Source organism: Muntiacus reevesi, chromosome 11 (genome assembly GCF_963930625.1).
Source record: "Muntiacus reevesi chromosome 11, mMunRee1.1, whole genome shotgun sequence".
Classification (NCBI taxonomy): Eukaryota; Metazoa; Chordata; class Mammalia; order Artiodactyla; family Cervidae; genus Muntiacus; species Muntiacus reevesi.
This window is the reverse complement of record NC_089259.1, coordinates 30,772,424-30,798,991: the sequence shown is the minus strand read 5'-3', so window position 1 is coordinate 30,798,991 and position 26,568 is coordinate 30,772,424. Positions and strand designations below refer to the sequence as shown.

At 41.9% G+C, this 26,568-nt stretch overlaps 1 protein-coding gene across 1 annotated transcript in view; it reads right to left on the bottom strand.

Moving 5' to 3' along the window:
- Nucleotides 1-483: 483 nt before the first annotated feature.
- USP12 (ubiquitin specific peptidase 12) overlaps nucleotides 484-26,568 on the bottom strand; it is a 56,879-nt gene continuing 30,794 nt past the window's right edge. Inside the window, exons 2-9 of the mRNA XM_065901739.1 lie at nucleotides 26,201-26,281; nucleotides 18,450-18,663; nucleotides 13,139-13,365; nucleotides 11,148-11,224; nucleotides 10,945-11,028; nucleotides 7,421-7,618; nucleotides 4,848-4,926; nucleotides 484-3,680 (exon numbers count right to left, since the gene is read on the bottom strand). Of these exons, the coding sequence (XP_065757811.1) occupies nucleotides 3,579-3,680; nucleotides 4,848-4,926; nucleotides 7,421-7,618; nucleotides 10,945-11,028; nucleotides 11,148-11,224; nucleotides 13,139-13,365; nucleotides 18,450-18,663; nucleotides 26,201-26,281 (1,062 nt within the window). The 3' untranslated portion in view covers nucleotides 484-3,578. The remainder of the gene's footprint in view (nucleotides 3,681-4,847; nucleotides 4,927-7,420; nucleotides 7,619-10,944; nucleotides 11,029-11,147; nucleotides 11,225-13,138; nucleotides 13,366-18,449; nucleotides 18,664-26,200; nucleotides 26,282-26,568) is intronic.

The following is a 26,568-nucleotide window of genomic DNA, read 5'->3' as shown; positions in this document are numbered from 1 at the left end:
CTTCAGAGACTCGAAGGAGAGTGCTGCCTGGCCAGACTTCCCAAGAACCATGGGGATCGAGAAACAGCAATTTTTAAGTCACTCAACAGAGGACCATGCTTCGTCTCAAGTTCACGTAATCATTCTACAGGACCAAGCAGGCCCGTGGGAGGAAGAATGGGGTGTTAGGAACAGTGACTACAAAGCTATCTTGCCCTCTAAGATTCTATGATACGAAATTTAAATTTTTAAACTTGGGATTTGGGGAAAGACAACACCACTAAATAAAGACCAATACATGCACGGTGCGTGCTGAATAAACCCAGGCACGGATGGAACGCCGGTTTATGCTCAAGGGATGCCTTCTGGGAAAATTTCTTTGGGCGAACGGAGTAGTAAACTTTTGAGGAAAAGCAGTAAGAGAGCGCCCACAGTGTATACTTTTAATTTGTAAATGCATTTTAAGGAGGAAAAAAAAAAAAAAAATACACGAAACCCCACAGGCACAAATAGACCAACTTTAATAGATATTATTTTGTATTTATATAGCGCCTTCTTCGAGAACCTTAGATGCTTTACAGACATTGTATCTAATTAATCCCCACAACAACCCTGTGAGGTAGGTATTACTCCCATTTTACAAGATAGGGAGACTGAAGCACACAGAGGTTAAGTGACTTGCCCAAGGTCACACAATTAAATTCACTGAAGAGCCAGGACCTGAGCGCCTTAGCCTCCCGGCTCCCAGGTTAAATACCTCATGAGAGAAATCTTCAATGAAAAAGTAGCTTTAAAGAAAGTATGAAGAGTAGTATGTTATGGAAGTGAGGTCTTTCTACTGCCATCAAGGAAAGGAAAAACTCTACACGGATGGTTAGAGGCGATGAGACCCATATATTACACACCACCCCCCTCCCTTTGCCTAGAGTCTCAGGGCTCCTGTCTCCGGCCAGCTTCTAAAGGTACCGCTGCCAAGGCAGAAGCCGTGTGACTTAGAAGTGAGACTTAATTTAGAATATTTACTTTCAGTTACGATAATTCATAGATATTCTTACTCCAATACACAAGATGCGGGACAGCCATCCCAACAAACATGTACACAGTTAGACAGCAATCACCACCGTGTACAAGTGAAACCCGCCTCTCCTTACAGTTGGTCAGCCAACACACAACCTCATGTCGCTTTCTAGACGCGTCACTTTTCTCCCTCTGTCTGCATTTCTCCCCCTGGCCCTAAACCCTCCGTGTTTTTAAAGCATACTGCGTTTCTGAGAAGCTTCGAGACATTACACGTGGATGCAGCTGCACTTAAGAGGACAAAGTAAATGGAGAACCATCATGTCATTGTCCCGCCCCCGACAGGTCGTCCTATTAAACAGGGTGTAGATGTGAACAGTGTGCGACTACCATGGAACTCAAGAAAAACGTGAGAACTTGCTTTCATAGAAAATTTAACCTTGGCTTTTACTTTACTGTACTTTTTTTTAAATGCAAAATGTAGTTTACAAACACAACACAGTATCCCAACACTGTACCTTTATGCAAATGACTTCATCTATCTTTCTTCTACATGCTGCAGCCCAACGCAAGTCAAAGCTGGTTCAGCTTCAGGTTACTCCTCGTCTCTGGACTGAAAGCTGCAGACATTCAGCTTTAAATTACAAGACGACATGGCTGAAGCACTCAAAGCAAAAAAAATGTATGCACCTCCAGAGCTCTGACCTTGCCCACATTCTTGGTTGTGATTCTCTAAGCCACACTGGTAGATTGTGCAGGCCATGTAATTTGTAGGAAACCATCCCAGCCAGGGGTAAGGCTTTAGAAACTGTTATCTGCAAAAGCAATCTGTCAGAAGACATCATCATTTTCTCCCAGCACATTTGTTTCAACAGCCCAATTAGCTAAGTGACCCTGTTAAAGATCTATTCTGGAACGAATAGGTGAAGTCATTTCCTGAGCTAAAAGATACAGATAATAAATGTTAATAATAGCAGCAGACAAAAACATTCTTCTTTGTTGCTTTTTTTTTCCAGATTCAACAGTATTAGTAAAATAAGTTTAGAAAAATTACAGCAATTAAAAAAAAAAAAGAAAGATTACTGCCTGAAAAAGACTTGGATAAAGAACATCTAAGACCTGATTGCTATTATCTTCAATATATATTCAATTATTTTCTGCAAGTTACATTCGGCCACTGTCAGACAACTTACTGATGTATAGGAAAGTGTCAACTGCAATGGTTTACATACATCTTACATCACACATGTCACTTTCTTGAAACTCCCAACAGAATGAAGTCTTTACAAACACAAAGTTAAATTTCTAAACACTCTTCCAGTAAGATCTGTAAAGGTGGAAGGGGGGAAAAAAGGACTTGCTTTCAAAGTACTCCTGGTTGACCTCATTAATGCACTCTTCACAGGGTCTGTCAGCTCCCCAGAAAGGCTGGGGTTGGGATGGTCACTTCTTTCCAGAATAAAGAAGATCTGAAAACAACATAACTGCTGTGACATGAGTTTTCCAAACGTGGCCTCAGCCTGAAACTAAGAACTGAAGAACCCTCAAGACTAGCACACCACTACCGCACCAGGATTTCTTCCATCATTCCACAACAATAGGGAATTTTTTTTTTAATTTTACTGAAATTAAAGCTGAGTAAAACTTACTACTAGGAACAAATATTTAGAGCCAGAGATATCAGTTCCTCCTGGAAAAAGAATAATTTACCTTCTCTCACTGCAATTTTTACTAGGGTAACTTATGATTTAGAATAGTTTAAAAATTCACCTTAAAAATCAAAACAAACGAAAGGATTCATTAAACTGACAAAAACTAATAAAAATATGCTCAAATTTACCGACAGAATCATGGGCACTTCATACAATACTTAGACTCTACCAGTTTTAAGTAAAATAAATAAGGAAAAAAATTATAATTACAAAGCCAGTCTTTCCCCTTGGGGAAACAAAAAGCCACTTTTGACCAATTGTTCCCTAGATATACATATACTGTATATGATTATAAGCTTCTTCAGAGAAGCAAACGTATTTGCCTTCCTGACACTGGATTCTAGTATCTGTTAAGTCTCTTTACATCAGGAAGGCGACTGCAAGTGTTGGGCCCAAAAAGCATTTCTGGTTTACGCTCGAAAAGACTACCCAGTGTTCTCTCTCTACGTGTCCAACCCCGGCGCGCACGTGTGCGGTGTGTTCAGCATCACCTCCTGCCACCGTCAGTATAACCTCGCACAGACTCCCGTTCTCTCTGCTGCACCCCCAAGGAGCTCAATCACTACTGGTGCAATGAAGGAAGAGAAAATGCATGTTGGTTACTGGAAGGCTGTTTCACAAGAGGAGCTGGTATCTCTGATTTCACTGCCTTGTGCGGAACTGCACAGACAGCATGATACCTGAGCGAATCAATCAACTACCAGGATAGGAAGAGCGTGTTAACCCACAGTCTCTGCTTTATTGTGTGCAAAGTGTGCTGCCCCCCCGAGCTTCCTGCAGTTCTCTTTTCTTGGAAAAATCGATGCTTGATCCTTTCCCAAATAACCAGAGAAGAAATGAGGCAGAAAGTCTCTCTTCATCGCGGTTCCCTCAGTCCCGGGACTGATAGAAAAGGATGTAGCCAGACTCAGAGTTCTTCGAGATATCTGATGTTAACCCGTAGAATTCTTCAATAGCTTGTGCATCTATTTTCTGCGAGGGAAAAAAACAAACGTCAGTACAAAAATGAGCTCTTTGGACTGCTGGAATCCAGTAAAAGCGTCAACCCTTCTCAGGATAATGTCTTTCATTTTCTCATTGTAAAACAGCTCTGCACAATCAGAGTGGCTTGGATGATGCCCAGTACTGGTGACAACGTGGAACAAACGGAACTCTCATTCACAGCTGGGAGTGCGAAATGGCACCAGACACAGACAAAATGCTTTTATCATCTTCTAAGCCTGAACATACCCTGTGACCCAGCAATTCTATTCCTAGGTACAGGCCAAACCATAAGAAAAAACTAACTGAAAAAACAAACAAACAAAATAAAGAAACAACTAATTGTCAACCATTTGGGATCTATGAACATGGCAATTTCATAGGGTCCAATCTAATATATACTCAAGAAAAAAATGAATGCATATGACCAGTGAAAGACTTGTACGAGGGTAACCAAGGCAGTTTTATTTTAATAGTCATTAATGGACAAAAAGCCAAGTTTCTAACATGGTATATTTGTACAATGGAAAATTAGATAGCAATATAAAAAAAAAGAACTACTACTGCGGGTAACTACTGCATAAATACTAATGAGTGAAAAAAGACACCAAAGAAGTCATAATGGATGAGTCCACTTGTATTCAAACAGACAAAATTAACCCCAGTAAGATAATAAAATTAGAAATAGTGGGTTCCAGGGGATGGGGGATGGGGGAAGAAAGATGTAGGTACTGAAGGGGAAAAAGAATAAGAGAGCCTGATGGGGTGCTGAAATACACCATTTCTTGATCTAGATAGCAGTTATGTGTGTGCATTCATGTGTGTGTGTTCACATGTAACACAATTTAAGCTGTTGCTTAAAATCTGCATACTTAACTGTGTCTTATAGCTCAATAAATTATTTTTTTAATAATGTAAGTTCTTTTTCTTTTCTTGACTAGCTCTGTGGTTGAAAGGTCTCACTTGTTTTATTCTAAACATTTTCAAGGCTAGCTGACTGTTCCAACAGCACTGGAACTGGATATTAGGGAGTGAGAAGTAGGAATTCAATTACAACCTGAAGACCTGTCATATACAATGAGAAGCTGGAAGGAAAAAGTCACGAGCAAGAAACACACAGAACTTTGAAGGAAAACAAGAAATCAGGAAACTACTTACTTCTACAATGTCGTCATCAAACAACAACCAAAAATCATGACTCTTAACTATTGCAATATAATGGCCTCGATTGGGACCACTAAAACAAAGAGAAAGAAAAGTTAACTTTATACAAAGTTTATTAGAATTCCTCTTCTATGTCCTAAATTCCATGTTCTGTAAAGGAGAAAAACTGAAACAGATAAAAATGTTCCTTACCTATTCTTTCCCCCCAAGAGATCAAGCTACATTGATCCGAAATGTCATTTGGTTTTAAAGTAATTTGTACTCTACTTTGAGAGATATAACCAGTATTCTATTTATATAAAGCTATACTATTAAAATTCTTTGTTGCCTTTTAAAATTATTATTTTTGAAGTAATGTTCAAATTTGATTCCGCAAGAGACTTAAGTAAAACTTTCTAGCATTTTTGTGGGCAGGAGAGGCCAGAACACACTGAATTATAACTATTGAACGATGTACGTAGAATTATTTCTGAGTCTTAACCCTTGGCAATAGTTTTTCTTGAGGAAAAATTCCACATGATGCTTGAAAAAGACACTGAAACCTTGGATCTGCAATCAAGCTCCAACTTCATAAACTTCTCTAAACAAGTAACTTATTTTTAGTATTATTAGTGCTAGTTTTAAGTACTTAATTCTTAGCAACATGTAATTATTGTAATTGCCTCTGTATTTCATTTTAAATAAATCTTGGATACAGAAATCTAGGAAAATGTAAAAATAAAGGTGGGGTTTGTTTTTTTTTCTTTGGCCATGCTACGTGCCTTGTGGGATCTTCGTTCCCCAACCAGAGACTGAACTCGTGTCCCCTGCAGTGGAAGCTGGAGTCCCAAACAACAGACCACCAGCAAATTCCCTAAAGGAAATTCTTTTTAAAGAACATATCAAAGACTTTTTTTTAGCTGCTCCCAGTTACTTAAGTATGACTCACTAGAAAAGTTTATATAATTTTTAATTAAATTACAATTCTACCACAATTATTGTATTACAGGCCTTGAAAAATTTTTCAACACAAATTATCCTTTATGGTTCTGAATACGATTTTAAAAGCAGCAACCTCAGATCTGAGAATAAGCTGCCTCCCAGTTTCTTTAGATCTTTGATCCCGAAGTTAAAATTAGTATCGCTGTTGACAGAAAGATACGACGAGAGCACTTTTTCCCTGCAGAAGAAAACATCTTAAACTTAAAAAAAAATTTTAATGCTGACATAAACCTCCAGTCTGATCATTACAGTAGGGTTATGTAAGTTATCTGATACTGCTTTCCTCTGTTCAGATGTCATTACTTACTTTAGAAACAGAATGCTTCAAAAATGGAAAAGCAAGATTACTGCTGAAGATAAATGACAGGAAATGGGCCAACACAGACCGTGGAGGTTAAAGACTGTGACAGATGTGGACCCGCCTCCCAGCTATCTCGACATATTCTGAGCAGAAAGGTGGGAGAGAGGGACAGCTAACGAGAAGGTGGGATACGATACGCTGTTAGCACAAGTTTCCAAACACCAGGGGAAATGGAGAAGTGTCTTGTTTTAAAATTATTACAAGAAGAGAATTTCTTGGTGGTCCAGTGGTTAGGACTCGCACTTTCACTGGTGAGGCCCTGGTCAGTCCCTGGTGAGGGAACTAAGATCCCACAAGCTATACAGTACAGCCGAAGTGTGTGTGTACGTGTGTGTGTGTGTGTGTGTGTGTGTGTGTGTGTGTATATATATATAAAAAATAAAATACAGGAAATTGTAAACAGTCAACGAAGACTTATGTTCCAAACATAAATGTTAATTATGAAATGATCTTGTGGTCTGAGAATCTTTTTGAGTTATTTTATAAATTAAGGTCTATAGATGAGACAGTACACTAAATTAGCTAATAGGAAACACACACACACTTGTAAAATCGGAAAACTTATCTTTGAAGGTTATTTCCAAAGCCTTCTTAAAGTGTTTTTCATAATTATTAACATGATGAACATATCCAACTAGTCTCAGATTTATTTATTTTGTAAAATTAATTTATTTTATAAAATCTCTTTAAGCAGCATCTTTTTTTTTTAACCAACAACCAAGAAAAACCAAAAAGAAAACAGAACTTAAAAGTTCTCAGAGTAATATTTAGATGGTGGTGGTGGTGGTTTAGTCGCTAAGTTGTGTCCGACTCTTGTGACCCCGTGGACTGTAGCCCGCCAGGCTCCTCTGTCCGTGGGATTCTCCAGGCAAGAATACCGGAGTGGGTTGCCATGCCCTTCCCCAGGGGATCTTCCCGACCCAGGAATTGAACCTGGGTCTGCTGCACTGCAGGCATATTCTTTACCAACTGAACTACGAGGGAAGCCCCTATTTAGATAACAAGAAAAAATATCAGATCCAAGCAATAACACACTATTTTAACATATAAAAGTTTTAAGGAGGAGATGGTAAAATGGATCTGAAATGCTCATTCTGAAATAAACTCATCTCGGTCCGAGAGCACCGGGGTACAGAATCTCTGGCGGGCCCGCCCTGAGAGGCTCTGGGATGTCCTTGAGCACTGCCCGCCCCAGCCTCCCGCCCGCACGGCCCGCGCCCATTACCTTCCACAGTGAACCACGACGGCCACGAGATCATACATTCTGTCAGGATTGGTCGCATCGCCTGAAGTGTTAAACAGACGAAGTTCTAAAGGAAAAACCACCCGGTAAGAAAGTTTTGTGTATCGATGAAGTTGATCCATATACTTAAATCTTTTCAGATGCAGAGCTAGAATCATGGGCAGCTTTTTCACTTTCATCCTGTCAGAATAAACATGAAGACAGAATTTCGTAACAGACATTCACCATGACCTTAAAAGAACTATCAAACTGCAGGATTCAATTAACCGTTGACGGTCAGTTTTATTAGCCCGGCACTGCCCACTTCCACATATTTCTACCTGTGCCTTTTTTAAGTTTTTTATTTTATGTTGGGGGCGTGGTGGTGGTGGTGGTTTAGTCGCTAAGTCGTGTCCGACTCTTGCGATCCCATGGACTGTAGCCTGCCAGGCTGCTCTGTCCGTGGGATTCTCCAGGCAAGAACACTGGAGTGGGCTGCCATTTGTGTTGGGGTAGAGCTGACTAATAATGCTGTGGTGGTCTGGGGTGAACAGCAATCTACTTGATTCTTACATCAGCAGAGCAACATTCTGACGGTCTTAAGACGGCCCCCTGTCCCCCATCATCTCCAAACCACATAATGCGACGTGGAACTCCGTGTGGCTCCCAAACAGAGGACTAGCCCTTTATTTTAAGAACTCTGTACTCCTGAAACAGAGGTCCCTTATGACATGGCAGACTGCAGGCGATGCCTGTGTCTGGCAGAAGAAAAACCGGCTCCTGAGAGCTGCTGTGAGCAGAGACTGAAATCCATTTGTTCTACTCATCTACGGAAGTCAGGAACAGACTGGGAACAGGAGGGAGAGAGAGAGAGAGAAGAGCAATGAAGACCAGCCACTCAGGGTGTTTCACAGAGACGGGATACAGCTCCTTACTAACAGCTCTGACTGCGTGCATCCTGGAAAGGCAATAAAATAACCTGGAAACACAGGAATGAGGTATCTACCTGTGAAGTCCAGGCCTCCTCATCCTCAACAATCCTGAAGACCCCCTCCACGCCATCTCTGCTCCCCCATGTCACTGCACGGCAGCCTCTTACAAAATTCGCCGCCAATGCTTTTCCTTCCGACAGAAACAGCCGTTCCCCTTGGTCCTCCATCAGCACTCCATAGACTCACTCTGTCTCAGTACAGTTTGCTGCACTACAAAATACGGAGATGGCTGTAGTCTCTCTCCTCGTCTAGAGTCTGGACTCTGGGCAGACAGAAACCACCTCTTTCATCCTATTTCTCCACCACCCAGTAATATGCCTGGCACACAGCAGGTACTTGACAAACAGCGCAGGACTGAATTCTGTATGTGTTCAGTGAAGCAAAACACTTTTCATAATTAAAAAAAAAACTTACTAAGCTACTGCCTCCAATAAAGTGAAAAAAAAATAATTTTATAGCCTTATGCAAAACCTGCATTCTACAGATCTTAAGTGTGGAGGAGCAGCTGATGATCCCAGAAATATTTACTAACCTGGCCAGTGGAAAACATTAGTGGAAATAAATGTAAAACCCTAATCTTCCCTGGAAAACTAGTCAGCCACAGGAATCAACAGTCTTTATGCCCTTTCCCCCAATAATTCCATTTCTAGAAATTAAATATATAACTTCAAATACAATATCCCTGAGCCCTCACTGAGACTGAGAAACAGGGATATTTACAATCTCAAAATACCTCCACACAAAATGCATATGAGTTACAACTAGGGAAAAAGCACAGCTTAACAGCTTAACGCTGGGAGACAGCACCTCGGTCAAGTGACCAGAGAGAACGACAGCAGTCACGGGACATACAGGGCAGGCCCCAGACCATCCTGGGAAAGGCTGGCTGTGGGGCTGACCCTCAGCTGGCATCTGGGACCTTGATCTGGGGGTGCTCCCGCTGTTTCCTAGCTGGTAAGCGGGTCTCGATGTGCCTGAACTTGTTGTGCAGATCAAATGGTTTATGTTGAACACCTGCTTCCCTTCCAGGAACCTGGAGTTTTGGTACATGCCTGGAGTTTTGGTACACGTCTGATGGCTTGGTGGGTGAAGAATCCGCCTGTGATGCATTAGACATAAGAGACTCAGGTTTGATCCCTGGGTCAGGAAGATCCCTTGAGGAGGAAATGGCAACCCACTCCAGTATTCTTGCCTGGAAAACCCCATAGACAGAGGAGCCTGGCGGACTGTGGTCCATGGGGCTGCAAAGAGTCAGACACTGAGTGACTGAGCGTGTATGCACACACACAGGCAGGGAATGCCTAGGTGACCTGACCCCAGTAGATCTCGGGCACCGCACTGAGTCTGTGATGAGCTTCTCTGGGAGACAATGCTGTCACATTCAGTGCTGGAGAAACAAGTGTGCCCATGTGACTCCACGGGGATAGGACACTTGGAAGCTGGCCTGGCTTTCCCTTTGCTGATCGGACCTGTCACTGTTCCCTGTGACAAACCTTAGCTGTGAGCAGGACTATAGATGCTGAATCGTGCAAGTCCTTCTAGGGAAGCATCAAATCCAGGAGGGGTCGTGGGGGCCCGGACACATGACACGTATCAAAATCGTGTACCATTTAAAAAGTACACAGCCTCACCTCTGTGTGATTCTTGCCCAGAATACATAATCTGAACCTCATCACATGAAAACATGAGATGGACCCAAAGAAGGACATTATGTAAAATAACTAACCTGTAATTTTTAAGTGTCAAGAGAGTGAAAGTCAAGCAAAGACTAACAAGGAACTGCTCCCGATGTAAAAAGATGACAGAAACACGAATGCTAAATGCAACGTGTGCTTCTGGACTAGACCCTTCTTTTCTATAAAGGACATTACTGGGACATTTGGTGATGCTAAAATAAGGTCTACAACAACAGTAACATATCACTGCTGCTCTCCTGACATGGACGGACGTGGTACAGGGGAAACCTTGCTGGCAGGACACTGCTACCAAAGTCTCAGAACTGTGGGACATCACAGCAGGGACCCACTCTCAAATGGTTTAGGGTGAAAAAGCATTCTTGGTGTATTGTTCACAAGAATTTGAGGCTGCTTCAAAGTAAAAGGTAAAATAATCAGGGTGATGATGAGTCCATTTTCTGATACCAGAACACGGTCTTCACGGTGACACAATGAGAGAAGGCATGAATCCCATGGAGGAACAGAGGGGACTGGAGTGGGCGTGAGGAAGGCACCTTTCCCCTCTTCTTTCTTCACCCAGAGAACGCTTACACAACGAGGAAGGCTTCAAAGCAGAATCCTCTCGCTGTACTGTTTATGGTGACTAGCCACTCACCAAGTGTGGACAGTCAAGGTGGCAGAGTTGGGCACTGTTTGCCTGGTAACTACCTAATGTGTTTGTCTAGGCATTACCTAATGAGTCTTAACGGCTGGCGATAAAATGAAGGATGATTATTCAACGCAAACTGCCAGAGATCACTTCTGGCTAGAACACCCACGGCCAAAGAATCGCTATGAATTTCAGAAAACACCAAATTACCGTTTGTGTGCTTCCTGTTTGCTGCGACATTCTTCACAGTAATATTTGTATTCACTGCATAGAGTTTCTGTGTTGCTAAAACCCCTGTGTAAAATTCAAAATAAATTAGTTTTGCCTATACCAGAAAATGATGTATTCATTTAAAGATATTCTAAAAACCAAAGATAATCATTAACTGTCAGAATAAATAATTCCACGCTTACCTTAAGCAGTGAGTAATTGATGTGTTTTGTTCCACGTCAACAGAAAGGTCTAAAAAATCTTCATCTTTGCTGCTTATCTGTAAAAATAAGTGAATTAATTACCTTTGATTTCTTTAGATATCAGTAAATTACTGCTCCAAAATGACAGAATTAAATGTGGATTATTAGTAGTATTATTAAAGATATAAAGACCCTTTTCCCCCAAGTTGAAAAGAAACTACTTGAGTCATGCAAGTTTACAAAGGACGCTGAATCAATACCCTTCATTATATTTAGAGGAAAGCAGCAAAGTGCACCTACGGCTGCTCTCCTTACTGGCAGAGGCTGGTGTGATGCGAAATTCCCATCACTTCCCCGAATCCTGGTATTGGGGGTGGTTTAGTCACTCAGTCGTGGCCCACTCTTTCAACCCCATGGACTGTAGCCCGCCAGGTTCCTGTGCCCAGGGTGTAAACTATGCCATATACAGTAATTCTTAAAAGAACACAGGACAAGGCTGAATGAGAATGGCTGGTAAAGGATGATCTCTGTACTGTTTAATTATTTAAGAAAAAAATTACCATTTAAGAAAAAATATTAGCCCAACATGCCAAACTGAGCCTTCACTTATGACCGTCTTTCATTTATCCTCTGAATTTAACCATGTTCTGTTTGAATTATGAATAAATCATCTATAATGATCTAAAGTTACTACTTATTCATTGAACTGGAATAGGACACATCACTCATGCTGGCTGCCTCCCTCAACAGGATGCAATCGGAGGGACGTCAGACTCGGTCCCCAGGAACATCCCTCATCCCCCCCCACCCCTCACCACACAACTCTACATGCATAGACGGTCTGTGATGACTTTTTCGATACGACACCAAAAGCATTTAAAGAATATCAAAACCATTTCCATGAAGGAAAAAAAAGAAACAGGACTTTATTAAAATTTAAAATTAAAAACTTCTGATCTGCCAAAGGCACGGTTCAAAGAATGTGAAGATAAGCCACAGGCTGGGAAAAATCCTTGCAAATGACACATCTGACAAAGGCCTGGTACCTAAAATGTACAAAGTACTCCTAAAACTCAACAACTAGAACACAAACAACCTGATTTGAAAAATGGGCCAAAGACCAGGGCCAAAGACTCACCAAAGAGGATATATAGATGGCAAACGGGTGCATGAAAAGATGTTCCACATTATATGCCATCAGAGAAATGTAAATTAAAACGAGACAACACTACATACCTATTAGAACAGCCAAAATCCAAAACACCGACATCAGCACGTGCTGACCAGGACGTGGAGCCGCAGGAACTCTCCCTCACTGCTGGTGGGAATGTGAGTGTAGTTCCAAAACTAAATGGACTCTTCCTACTACATGATCTAGCAACTGCGTCCCTGACCACTAACTGAGGCACTGAAAACTTATATCCACACAAAATCCTGCACGTGCGTGTTCTGAGCAGCTTTATTCATAATTACCAAAACCTGTAAGCAACCGAGATGTCCTTCAGTAGGTGAATGGATAAACTCTGGTACATCCAGACAATAAAATGTAATTCAGCAATTAAAAAGAAATGAGCTATCAAGCTGTGAAAAGACAGGTGGGAACCTGAAATATCTACTGCTGAGTGAAAGAAGCCAATCTGAAAACCACATACTCTACGATTCCAACCATGTGGCATCTGCAAAGGGCAAACTATGGAGGCAGAAAACTGACCAGTGGCCGCCAGGGCACAGAGGGTCATCAGAGCAGCGAACTACTCTGTACGACACTGCAGCCACGAGACAGCCCTCCTGTTCAACGTGAAGCCTCAAAACAGTTCAAGCCACAGCGAGTGCTCCTCTGCCAGCTCAGGGTCCAGTCAGCAAGCAGACAGCTGGGAGGCTCGTCGGTCACAGGCACCACAACTCTCAAGTTCACGCTCATGCTCATCTTCAAAGAACTTTTAACACGAGGGGTTAGACGTGTTCTGTACGACATTTTATGATATACTTACGGTTTCACAAGTAAGACACCTGGTTTCATTAGTCAGTGTTCCCTGAAAGATCTCATGAACCCATGTTGGGTCTGGTGTGCTGTTATTTTCACTGTCAATGGTACCATTGGGCAAACGACCATTTTGCTTCTCCTGCTTTCTCTCTTCTTGTAAAATATCAGCAATGGTGTTTAGTAGGTAATTGAGGAATTCGTGCGCATCCTGCTGCATGTAGTTGTCAAAGAGCTCTAAAAATAAGAATACATAGAGAATTAGTTCAGAATGAATAGCTCCATTAAAAAACTAAATAAAAAAAGAATATCTAAGATCTTATCAGAACTACATAAAATGTTTAGGACTGTTAGTAACGGACAAGAAACAGGTATCTTTCACATGTACGAATTATGAGTCGAATTTGGGGAAAATAAAGGTATGATGAATAAAAATCTCCTAAAAAATACTAATTGATCAAAAAAGAGGAAACCTGTCCTCATACATAATGTATTGTGGTGGTAAGAAACAACTGCTTTTTATCAGTTCACTTAATCTATCATCCCATAAATACTACAAAAAGGCAAAACGGTTGTCTGATGAAGCCTTACAAATATCTGTGAAAAGAAGAGAAGTGAAAAGCAAAAGCAAAAAGGAAAGATATACCCATTTGAATGCAGAATTCCAAAGAATAGCAAGGAGAGATAAGAAAGCCTTCCTCAGTGATCAATGCAAACAAATAGAGGTAAACAATAGAATGGGAAAGACTAGAGATCTCTTCAAGAAAATGAGAAATACCAGGGGAACATTTCATGCAAAGATGGGCACAATAAAGTACAGAATGGTAAGGACCTAACAGAAGCAGAAGATATTAAGAAGAGGTGGCAAGAATACACAGAACTATACAGAAAAGATCTTCATGACCCAGATAATCATGTTGATGTGATCACTCACCTAGAGCCAGCCATCCTGGACTGTGAACAAGTGGGCCTTAGAAAGCATCACAACAAAAAAAGCTACTGGAGGTGATGGAATTCCTCCATAATTCCTCTCATTTGAAATTGAGCTATTTCAAATCCTAAAAGATGATGCTGTGAAAGTGCTGCACTCAATATGCCAGCAAATTTGGAAAACTCAGCAGTGGCCACAGGACTGGAAAAGGGCAGTTTTCATTCCAATCTCAAAGAGAGGCAATGCCAAAGAATGCTCAAACTACTGCACAATTGCATTCATCTCAAACTCTAGCAAAGTAATGCTCAAAATTCTCCAAGCCAGGCTTCAACTGTACACAAACCATGAACTTCCAGATGCTCAAGGTGGATTTAGAAAAGGAAGAAGAACCAGAGATCAAATTGCCAACATCTGTTGGATTATCAAAAAAGCAAGAGAATTCCAGAAAAACATCTACTTCTGCTTTATTGACTATGCCAAAGCCTTTGACTATGTGGATCACAACAAACTGTGGAAAATTCTTAAAGAGATGGGAATACCAGACCACCTGACCTACCTCCTGAGAAATCTGTATGCAGGTCAGGAAGCAACAGTTAAAACTGTAAATGGAACAACAAACTGGTTCCAAATCGGGAAAGGAGTACATCAAGGCTATATATTGTCACCCTGCTTATTTAACTTATATGCAGAGTATATCATGCGAAATGCTGAGCTGGATAAAGCACAAGTTAGAATCAAGATTGCCAGAAGAAATATCAATAACCTCAGATATGCAAATAACACTACCCTTATGGCAGACAGCGAAGAACTAAAGAGCCTCTTGATGAAAGTGAAAGAGGAGAGTGAAAAAGTTGGCTTAAAGCTCAACATTCAGAAAACGAAGATCATGGCATCTGGTCCCATCACTTCATGGCAGATAGATGGGGAAACACTGGAAACAGTGAGAGACTTTAGACTTTATTTTTTTGGCCTCCAAAATCAGTGCAGATGGTGACTGCAGCCATGAAACTGAAAGATGCCTGCTCCTTGATGACCAATCTAGACAGCATATTAAAAAGCAGAGACATTACTTGGCTGACAAAGGTCTGTCTAGTCAAAGCTATGGTTTTTCCAATAGTCGTGTATGGATGTGTGAGTTGGACTATAAAGCAAGCTGAGCGGCAAAGAATTGATGTTTTTGAACTGTGGTGTTGGAGAAGACTCTTGAGAGTCCCTTGGACTGCAAGGAGATCAAACCAGTCCATCCTGAAGGATATCAGTCCTAAATAGTCATTGAAAGGACTGATGCTGAAGCAGAGCTGAAACTCCAATACTTTGGCCACTTGATTCGAAGAACTGACTCATTTGAAAAGACCCCGATGCTGGGAAAGATTGAAGACAGGAGGAGAAGGGGATGACAGAGGATGAGATGTTTGGATGGCAACACCGACTCAATGGACATGAGTTTGAGTAAACTCCGGTAGTTGGTGATGGACAGGGAAGCCTGGCGTGCTGCAGTCCATGGGGTCGCAAACAGTCAGACATGACTGAGTGATTGAACTGAACAGATACTACAACAGGGCAAGTTTTAAAGCAGAAAGTGGACAACCTCGTGGCAGTGCCAGGACAAATGCATACGAACCACAGAGGAAGCCGTGAACATGATAAATCACCCCGTGTGTACCCTCTGACCGAGTGGGGTGAGGCCTGGAACCTGTACTTGTCTAAGCTCCTCTGGGTGATTCTGCTACGCAGTCAGGTTTAGGGAACAGGCATCATAGAAAATCTATTTAATCCAGAGAATCTCTAAGGACCCTTCCAAACATGAGACCCGTAACTCCATGGAACGTCCCCCGCAGCTACTCAAATGAGTTGCTGTCGTGGCAACACTAAGCGCTTGACCTGTGCTCGCATCACGTACCCTGAGCCTGGAGAGGAAGACCTTCCAGGGCAGGGCCTCATGCCATCTTCCTAACAGCCCCGTGACACCGCTATTAGCAGTATTTCACAAGTGAGAAAATGGGAGAGAGCGGTAAAGACACTGCCAGCAATCGGCAGGACCAGGACTCAAGCCAGGCCACCCAGCCCCACCCAGGGGACTCGAGCAGCCAGGCCACCTGGCCACACAGGCGTCTGCACCCAGCCAACAAGACGCACTCAGACCACCACCCAGTCAGGAAGTTTCACCTCCAGAGCTTATATAAGTTCAGGAAGTTTACGGTTTACATTTTCACAATGATAGAATACAAACCAATTAGAAAATTGAGGGAAAACCTCCCTAAGACACAGGAATTCAAAAATTACATTTTAGAAGAGCTGCAGATATGACCGCATAAGACTAAGTTCCACACATTAGAAATCATTTAAAAAGTTTAAGGTGGTGAAACCTGAAAGGTATCAAAGTCGGCAAAAGACTTGAGATCAACAACTTATAGAAACAAAATTTTAAAGGTTAAATAAAATACATGAAAAAACATTCAACTCCATGGTAAACCAAAGAGGTCATTTGACATTTCTTGAATGAATGAATGAATGGATGAACAGACCACAGGCACTGAACAGTGAAGGTGACCTAAGAATAAACTTGGCCCCAACAGCAATGCGAATGATCACACTGCTACAAGCCAGCTGTTCTGACTTCAGGCCACCTTAGGAGAAGTGACCCTCTGCATAAGTGAAAACCCACATAAAACCACAGCCAGCCCCTTGTATGTGAGGATCCTCTGTACCTGGTCATGCACCTGGGATCTGAGCCACCACAGATGATGCAGGGCTGTAGTACTGACTACTGAGTAAATCCTCGTATAAGGGGACACATGCAATATAAACCCATGCTGTCCAAAGGTCAACTGTACATGAGTTTCCTACCAGGACAAAAATTTTTAAGTGTCCCACCAACCCAGACCAAAAAAAAAAAACCAAAAAAACAACTCTCTGAGAAGACCGGAATCATTCTCATTCAAACAGAGTTGTACTTGGCTTTCTCACAAAGAGAAGATAGTGAACACATCTGGAATTTAAGACAGTAAGCAGGCTTAGCCTGAATCAGGGAAATATTAAAAAAAAGTGCTTTTGTGAGCAATTAATCTATTTGTATATGGAGAAAATGAACAAAATTTTTAACATGGTTATCAGATTAAAAAATAGTAACCTATAATCATATTATTGCAGCATCTTCATATGTTTTAGGAAATTCAGTATGACCCATGCTTCTCTCGATTCATGTGACAATGAACAGTGTCAACTGAGTTAAGGGCAGGACTCCCCATTAATAACCAACCTTAGAAACTTCTCAAATCATATTTCTATAGGCATCATTATATTTGACAGCTAACAAATGAAACTAAAAATAACACCCAATTTTCTTTCTATAGTGACTGAAATGCCTACATCCAAACAAACAAGCAAAAAGAATTCCACACATTTCTCAAGTCCATCCGAACTTCCCGAGGCAGCTCACCACCCTGGACAGACGCTGGGCTCAGACATCAGGGAGGACGCGGGCCTGACGGGTCACCTTAACATCCCTGAGCGCCAGTGACGACACGGCAACTGAGGAAGTAGTGACTAATGATGAGCTTGCTAAGGAAATCAAATGAAAACTATTTGAAGAGAGAAAAGGGAAGTGGGGGTGTAGCCAGCTACTATTTTTAAAAGGGGGGGGTGGGGTAGGGGGTGGAGTTAAAACCACATATCCTAAGCCAGAAAGTTTCATTTATTGTGTTGGCGCCTTCCTTTGCCTGGGGTGTGACTCCTGGCAAGTCTTTTAGCTTCCGTTTTTGTTTTTTTCCCCATGGCTAAAGTGGGGGAAATATAATGGCCTCTCATGAGGTTATTGTAAGGATCAAATGAGTTAATACTCATGAAAAGCATTACCAAAAAAAAAAAAAAAAAAAAACCCAAATGAACAGTAATCGGGGAAAAAAAAATCAACAAAAAACTGCAGAAGACCCCACAACTTTTCAATATTTGGCTACACCGGGCCTTAGTTGTAGCATGCAGGATCTAGTTCCCTGATCAGGGATCAAACCCAGCCACCCCCAACACCCCCGCCCCCGCCCGCATTGGGAGCCTGGAGTCTTAGCCACTGGACCACCAGGGAAGTGCCTCTCAACGACTTTCCTTGATCAAAGAACCAAGCAGGCAAAAAAAGAGAAATGACGATTTCTCATTTCCAGGTCTACAGAATTTGATCTCTGCATAGCACACTTCAGACGGCAGCCACACCTCACAGAAACCCGCCTGACTGTGTCCTCACTGAGCCGGCTGGCGCTGCCTTTGCAGGAGGAACACCACCTTTGGCTTCTGAGAGGCGCCGCACCATCGGGTGTGAGGACGCCCAGCCAACGCTTGTTGCACCTGACCATCTTGTTACCTTAGCAGCAGGCTGAGAAGCAGAAGAGTTATTTACCATTTTCTTTCCGCAGTCTCGTTATGAACTTCTTAGGAGGTATGACTCCAACCTTCTTCTTCTGGGTGGCGATGCTGTGGAAGAGGTCTGCTAAGCACGTGAGAAGGCTCTCCTTCTTCCGGGGCTGACTCTTGTACGCGAGAACTTTTTCCCGAAACGGACGACAGAAGTAAAGTGCCTGAAGAACTGAATTGCAGTAGCAGGTATTCCCAAACTAGAAGAGCAAAAGGGAAAAAAAAAAAAACTTATTTGTTAAAATTGGGGGTAAAACAATTTCCAGAGAAAGAATTTCCAAGCCTAGAGTTGTTGAGAGAAAAGAAAGCAAGATAGCAAATATTCATGATCCTCATAAATTATAAGGTAACTGAGGGTAGAACTGTGCAGTTGGAGAAGACTCTTGAGAGTCCCTTGGACTGCAAGGAGATCCAATCAGTCCATCCTAAAGGAAATCAATACTGAATAGTCACTGGAAGGACTGATGCTGAAGCTGAAACTCCAATACTTTGGCCACCTGATGCGAAGAAATGAATCAGTGGAAAACTCATTGGAACTGATGCTGGGAAAAATTGAAGGCAGGAGGAGAAGGGGATGACAGAGGATGAGATGGTTGGATGGCATCACTGACTCAATGGACATGACTTTGAGTAAACTCCAGGAGTTGGCGATGGACAGGGAAGCCTGGCGTGCTGCAGTCCATGGGGTGACAAAGAGCTGGACACATCTGAGCTCCTGAACTGAACTGAGGGTAGAAATAACTGTCCTAACTACAAATTAGTCATTTTAACATTAAATGGATGATCTTGACATCAGTTTCAGGTTAAAACGAAAGAAAGATACTGTGGTAAGTTTGGCCTTTAGGACCACTGAGTTAAAGAACTACACAGTTTAAATAGTGAGATTAGTTAAGGTTTAGGATTCTGGAGAATTTTTTTCTTTTCCAAGTCCCACTGTTTTGATAGTATTGGTTGTATAAGAACCATTTTCTATACTGTACATTTAAAAATATAACTCTCAAAAATTCTTTAAAAAAACATAATAGTGAAGTTTACTATCAAGTTCTTCAGTGCCATACAAAAAATAAAAACAGAAAATAAGAAAAAAAACAGGATACTTTGAAGTATTAGATGAAAAAATCAGCAGTGACAGCTGAACCACCACCGACATGCTGAAACGCCAAGTCACACCGTGCCTGATCCATCAGGAGGATGTGGACTTGCTCTGGAGTTGAATCCTGAATGGCAGCCCCACCTATCCCTGGCCATGTGGCCTGAAGCAGGTGACCAGGACTCACTCAGCTTCAGTTTCTTTCTTCTTTTTTTTTTTTTTTGGCCTTGCCCCGAGGCATGTGGGATCTTAGTTCCCCAACCAGGGATCAAACCTGAGCCCCTGCATTGGAGGCACACAGTCTTAACCACTAGAAGCCGGGGAGGCACAAGTTTCCTTCTGTTTAATGACAAGGGAGGAAACAGTCTTGCTTTGCAAAGAAAAGAACACAGAGCTTGACAAATATTTTCTGCCTTCCTTCTTCCTTCCCATGAATAGAAACGATGACGTGAAAAGCAGGCTAATAAAACACCTGGAAGTCAATCAGGGAGGATCCAGGGAGTAAACAAGGACCGAGGACAGGTCTCAGAGGACTGTCTCAGGGCGAGGTCCTGTACACGGTAACTCTAACAGGCTACCTGCAGAGGACTGCTGAAGAATGGGAACCCTTCAACTATGTGCATAAACACAAGCGCATGTCTGCTGATGTTTTAAACCTAGGAAGGCTAAATCAAAAGTTAATATAAATGATTATTTATAGAGAGAGGGAAAAGAGAAAGAGCAATGAAAGTGAGGCCACTGTGCATGTACATGGTTATAAGAAGTTTCTTTTGCACCCATATTTTTTTTTAAAGACTTATTTGTCTGCACTGGGTCTCAATTGAGGAACACGGGATCTTTAGTTGCAGCATGCAGACTTTTAGTTGCAGCATGTGAGATCTAGTTCCCCCAACCAGGGATCGAACCTGGGCCCCCTGCACTGGGAGCTCAGAATCTTAGCCACTGGACCACCAGGAAAGTCCCTGTATCCATATTTTTTAAAAACTAAATTAAAAACAAAAACAGGAAGAAAAAATAAATTCCTAAAATTGAAAATAAACAGAAATAAACCTAAATGTCTATCAAGCTGGTGGCAGAATTACTTAAAGAATGACTTCAAATGACTTTAAAACACAGGATGGGTTTTTACTATCAACGCCTTCCTAGGGAAGTTACCAAGCCACTCTCTTTATCGGTTTCCTCATCTGTAAATGACGTTTATACCCGCACCAACCTCTACAATCTTGTGAAGAATTAACTCAATGATCTGCATGAAGAACTGAGTGCGGTTCCGGCATACCTCATCACTACATGGTTATTTTTGAAACCACCTTTTTGAGTCATCTGTCCCTTTTGGAAAATTAGCTTAGCTGAAACAGATTAAATCCTATAACCCCCAGGTCTACACTTAAAATCATGATAGACGGCAACAGAACAAACCAGAGGGGTGGCACGTCAGCCTGCAGCACTGTGCATCCTGCCGTGACATGGACCACACGTGTGGATGGCACACGGGCGCCAGCGCCGTCCATTTATTAAGAACCAGCAAGGCTTAATCTATCTTTCACTTTTAGATAAAAGTAAACATTAGCCACGCTCATACTTTCGCCCCCGTCCCCCAATGAATCATCTTACATATTCCATTTGGAAACTACTGGCTTTAACCACTATTGCGTCAACATAATGTCAGCAGAATGTTTTAAATGGTTAACTGCCCCACTGTCGCCCACACTGGTTGGTGACGGTGCCTGTCCCATGAACACACCCTTCTAAGGGAAGACCCTCTTCTCCCCACCACAATGTCTGTTCAGGTGGCTCTGTTCCATGTAACTCTAGGCCCCACGTCCCTGCAGCCAAGGGTACCTAATCCAGATTCTCAGGGACACTGATCCTCCCACTCACCTGACCCCCATCCTGACCCCCCTCCTCACCTGCTCCTCCCCCCTCACCTGCTCCCCAGCCCCAGGCCTCCTCACAGGAATTGACTTCTCTATGCAGATTCTGTAAGGGGGTCAGTCACAAGCCCTCCTGCAGATGCTGCCACAGGCTCAGGCCCGTGATCCAATCTGGCCAGAGCCCTTTGGTCAGGTTTGACATGAACAGTCTGCAGTCTCTGTTAATACAGGCTTTGAGCAGCCTAAGGATACCAGGTGGGAAGAAACGAAAGGAGAATGAAATCAACACAAAAGAAAACAGAACCAAGAGACATCAGCCTACTAAACCCTGTAACCTGCAAATGGCAAGTTTCATTTTTATTTCTCTTTCCTCCATGGTGACCCTTGTTCCCTGGATTCAGAGTTCCAACTAATGACTACAATCAGTTCAGATTAGAGACAGCCTTTTATAAGATGGTTCAGCCTCACAAAAAAATTCATTAATCCCAACCAACCTGTGTTTGGGGGCTTATTGTATTAGAAAGTTAAAATAAAATGATTCTCAAAAGGCTGCTAAAAATGGAGCGACTGCATAAAAAGTAGGAAAGAGAGTAGTCTAAATCACTCTTCACTCAACTTCACTAGACTAAGTATTTATTGGCTACAAGATATAAAGGGGAAAGGGCAAGTTGGTTGATCAGATTAAAACCATTTGTTTTCAAAGAATTCAGCTAACTGCACAAACAGCCGACATGTAAAAGAGGGATTTTACAGCAAGAGAAAGCACCCAAAGGCTCCTCTGCCTCTCAAGATGGTTTCTGCACTCCCCTGTACCCCCCAGCCACACCCATATTTCTCCTGACATCCTGCAACATCAGAAATACTGACGTATCCACAAGGGTTAACTCAATAGGAAACCCCCACTATATATATTATGCAAATCACAGGGATAGACATCAGAGTTATCATGAAGAGTCAACAGCCATGAAAGCTATCATTTGTGAAAATGTTCCTCCAAGATAAAAATATCTACAACTGAAAGTAATGGAAACTAGACTGTTATTAACAAAGTGAAGAGTAACCACTCTGAATTTTCTGGTAGGTTAATTAAACTGTGGGTTTTTTTCTCTTCTCTCTATTAAAAAAAAAAAGAGAGTCTACTTTTCTAACTGCCCAAATGCACAGTTTCCCAAAAGTAAATGCCTTTGAGTGATTCTAGTACTTTTACTAGTCACAAAAAGGGATTCAATCAGGCAGACCTAACAGGAACTCTTTCCAGTATTCACTTTTTGTAAGAGTGATTAAAATGAACCTGGAAATGCACACTTCGCTAAGAACAGACTGATTAGAAGAAAACAGACACGTGCCTCATTTTAACTGAATCCAATTATTAGCAAAGATTAACCACCGAGTTCCTTAAAGCAGCTGCATTCCGTGTTGTTTACAAACACTAACAACTTGGCAGACAGGCATAGGGACAGCAGGAAGGTGTTCAGATGTTCTCCTCTGAATTAACTAAGCCATCTCCCCAACCCCTCAGAGCTCCAACCTTAGTTTTTAAGGGACTCTATATATAGTGTGATAACTCTCCAAATAAAAAAGGGGGAAGGAAACTAGAGAGAAGGGTGATGACAATGTAAGAACTGAAAACAGAGCTGGTGGAAAAGGGTTCAAGCCACACAACACAGCCGTGAAGTGGCCCAAGAGCATGGATCGCAGGAGCGTGTATCACTGTCCCAGGTCAGCTGTGCCTACTCTCACCACCACTGGTCTCTGAGCAGGGTTTGAAGTGCTCATCAACCCTTCACAGCCGGAGCCCTGGCTACCTCAGGACCTCAGGATCTCAATTCTTCATCATCGTAACGAGGCACAGAGATCGGAAACTCCAGCTTTCCTTGGCTTTATTGAACCTCATTTATTCAGCTTCAAGGGAGAAACACAAACCCCACCTTTTGAATTTAGACTGGTGCAAAGGAAGTAATAAAAATGATACCTTCTTAGAAACTTTTGGTAACACAATCAACAATGGTATTTGGATAATGGTATCATATTGAGTTAAAAACATCAGCAGAAAAAAAAAAAAATACCACAGAGGTGCTTAGTCTTGTCCAACTCTTTGAGACCCCATGGACTGCAGGGCCACCAGGCTCCTCTGTCCTTGGGGATTTTCCAGGCAAAAATACTGCAGTGGGTTGCCATGCCCTCCTGCAGGTGATCTTCCTAACTCAGGGATCGAACCCAGGTCTCCTGCATTGCAGGTGGATTCTTTACTGACAGAGCCACCAGAGAAGCCCCACAGAGCTTTTAGGACTCATATTGTATCAAGTATGTTGTTTTACTTGTTTGGAGGTAATTTGCAAAAAAGTTATTTAGGCACAAAAGGGAGAAAGCTGGAATGCTTATGCAGGAGAAGCTAAAGGTAAGACAGCCTTCAATACAGAAAATACTACTGTCCTAAAGGAAAGAGGTTCTCCTGAGACACTAACAATGGGTACAGCTTTACGACAATTCAAGACACAAATGAGCTTTGGGGTCTGAACCAGGTAAGGGTGGTTCCCACAAAGAAGGAGCAGTGAGACTGGAGAATATGGGGTCTGCCCCCCTAGAACTGAAATGAGGCTTCTGATCACTAGGCAACTCTCTATGTAAGTGCGAACATTTCAGATACTATACAAAAGTCGAGGCAAGACTTCTCAATAAACAAGGGAAATTAAATATTCATTTAACTCTCCTCCCCACGAAACCCCAAATAAAATGACAGTAAAAGAATGGATTAAAAAAAAAAAAAGAATAGATTAGGCAAAAACTCAAAAGGCTAAAGAAGATGACAACAGACTAGAGATAGCAGCAAACTTACAGAAAATTTCACTCTTTTAGATGAATAAAATTTGAGGAAACCTTCCAATAGTAAAGATACTAAAAAAGAGAAGGGGGGGAAACAAACTCAAACGTCTCAGAAACAATCCAGTGAGCACAAGAAAACCTTGGCAACAACAAAATCTTTGAATAATATCATAAGAAAAGGAGCAGAAGACACTGCCTCCATTAAACAAGGTTTAAAAAGAAAAAAACAAGGTAACACTCTAAAAAATGAAAAATGCAAAGAATGGACAAAAAAGTTGAAGATGCAGTCTAAAATGTAGACTAAGGGAGACAATCAAAAAAGGGAGAAAAAAAAATAAGGAATCAGTCTGTTTCAATATGCAATTAACTATATTAAAAAAAAAAAAAAAAGACAAAACAGAGACATTACAGTAATAGGAAGAAAACTATCCCAATAATAGTATCAGAAGTGGCTTAGACCTGAGGTACACACATCACCAGTCTGAATGGGTCTGTAAACAACACAACAACAGTGTCCCCATCAAGAGACAGGATGAGATTTCAGAACACTGGGGACAGAGAACACCCTTCAGGACTCCCAAACTCCTTCTAAAGGGGAAAAGAAGGCACGTACATAAGAGAGAAAGAGCCAGGATGGCAAGTGCCCTCTCAGCATCAAGAGAAGTCAGAAAGTACCAGAGCAAGTCCCAAAGACTCTGAAGGACGGGCATGCCCTAGGATGGACGTCCAACTGACACTTAGACAGATAACCAAACCTGTCTTCGGTACACACGACCTCTGAGTTTATATCTGTGCGTACTTCCTTAACAAGCAACTCCAGGCCGTGTTCTGCAAAGGGAGGAATCCACTGGGAAAGGGTCAGGATGGAGGGAAGGAGACAAGTGCAGGGCGACGGAAGAGATACTGCCAGGCACCAGGACAGCAGAGGGGACCTGATGGGCACGGCTCCGTGGAAACTGACAGGAGGTCTTCGTGGCTTTCTTTGGTTCTCTTGAAGACTTTGGTTAAGAATAAGCAACAATTTCATACTGGGAGAACCAGGGAAAGTGAAGTTGGGCAGGGATGGTGGGAAAAGACAGCAAAGTTCCTGCTTCTGTTTCTGCCAAAACAGCAAGTCAGTATACATACATGTGTATATGTGTATATATATTAATAGAAGTATAAGCACCTTATTTACTCTCTAAGGACACATTCCAGAAAAAAGAGCAGAGGATTGATGAGTAGTGTCCTCCAGGGAGGGGAATACAGAGGAGGGTGGGCACTGCTGATTCTGAGTCCAGCACAGACAAAGAAGGGTCCCCCGGCAAGGTGACCCCACACACCACCTCATCTGCCCTCCTCAAGTCACACAAGAACTCCATGTATACATAACGACGTGCTAGAACCAAGTTTAATAAAACTTACTTTCGTACCTGTATTATCACCTATATATATATTTAAAATGCCACAGATCCACCCAGCAGGACAGTACAACAGCATAAACTACCATCACAAACGTGTAAAGATCTGTGGTGTTCTCTGATGATTCGGGAAAGGGTTCAAAATTCTAAAGAGAGTTCTTTAGACTCTACAGACACACAGAGGCATTTACAAAACTATATTTATTTCTATCTGTACATGTGGGCCACTTATATTTAGACATGTAAATAATTCTCAAAGAATCAGATCATATTTGGTCTAGGCCATATGAGATTTTGGTTATGAGAAAATTCTGACACAAAAAAGAAAAAAAAAATCAGTCTGATAAATTAGAAACTGTTCTAAAGACTCTTAAGGCTTCAGGCAGTGCCGCTCTCTCTTCCATTAGAGAGAATTCTGAAATTCCAGGCATTAAATCTGCTGATACGAATGAACAATTTTCCTTTAATAAATTATGAACTGCATTCATCATCCTTAAGACTACTTCCAAGCACAATTCCATAGGCTACTTACGTATTAACAAATACTTACATTGACTAATCCAAAATAGTGCTCGTTGACTGGAAACTGTTCTGGACCAATCTCTTTCTCTAATGCCGAGGCATTGGCGCCCTATGGGATGAGAAGGAGAAATCTCAGTATTTAGGGTATTTTCCCAATACTGTCACAGTTATATATACACTATAGAGAGATCCTTAAAATGATTTTGTTTCCTGTAACTACCTAACATTATGGAAAGAAAATAAAGGGTGACAATGAAGAAGAAAGGCTTTTAATAATATGACTTTAAAAAAAAAAAAACACACAGTTTGCAGGAACAGTTGGATCAAGGAATTCTACTAATCCTGCCCCTTTTCCTACATGATTCTTATGTGATGGATGAGAGCCCCTGCTGTATC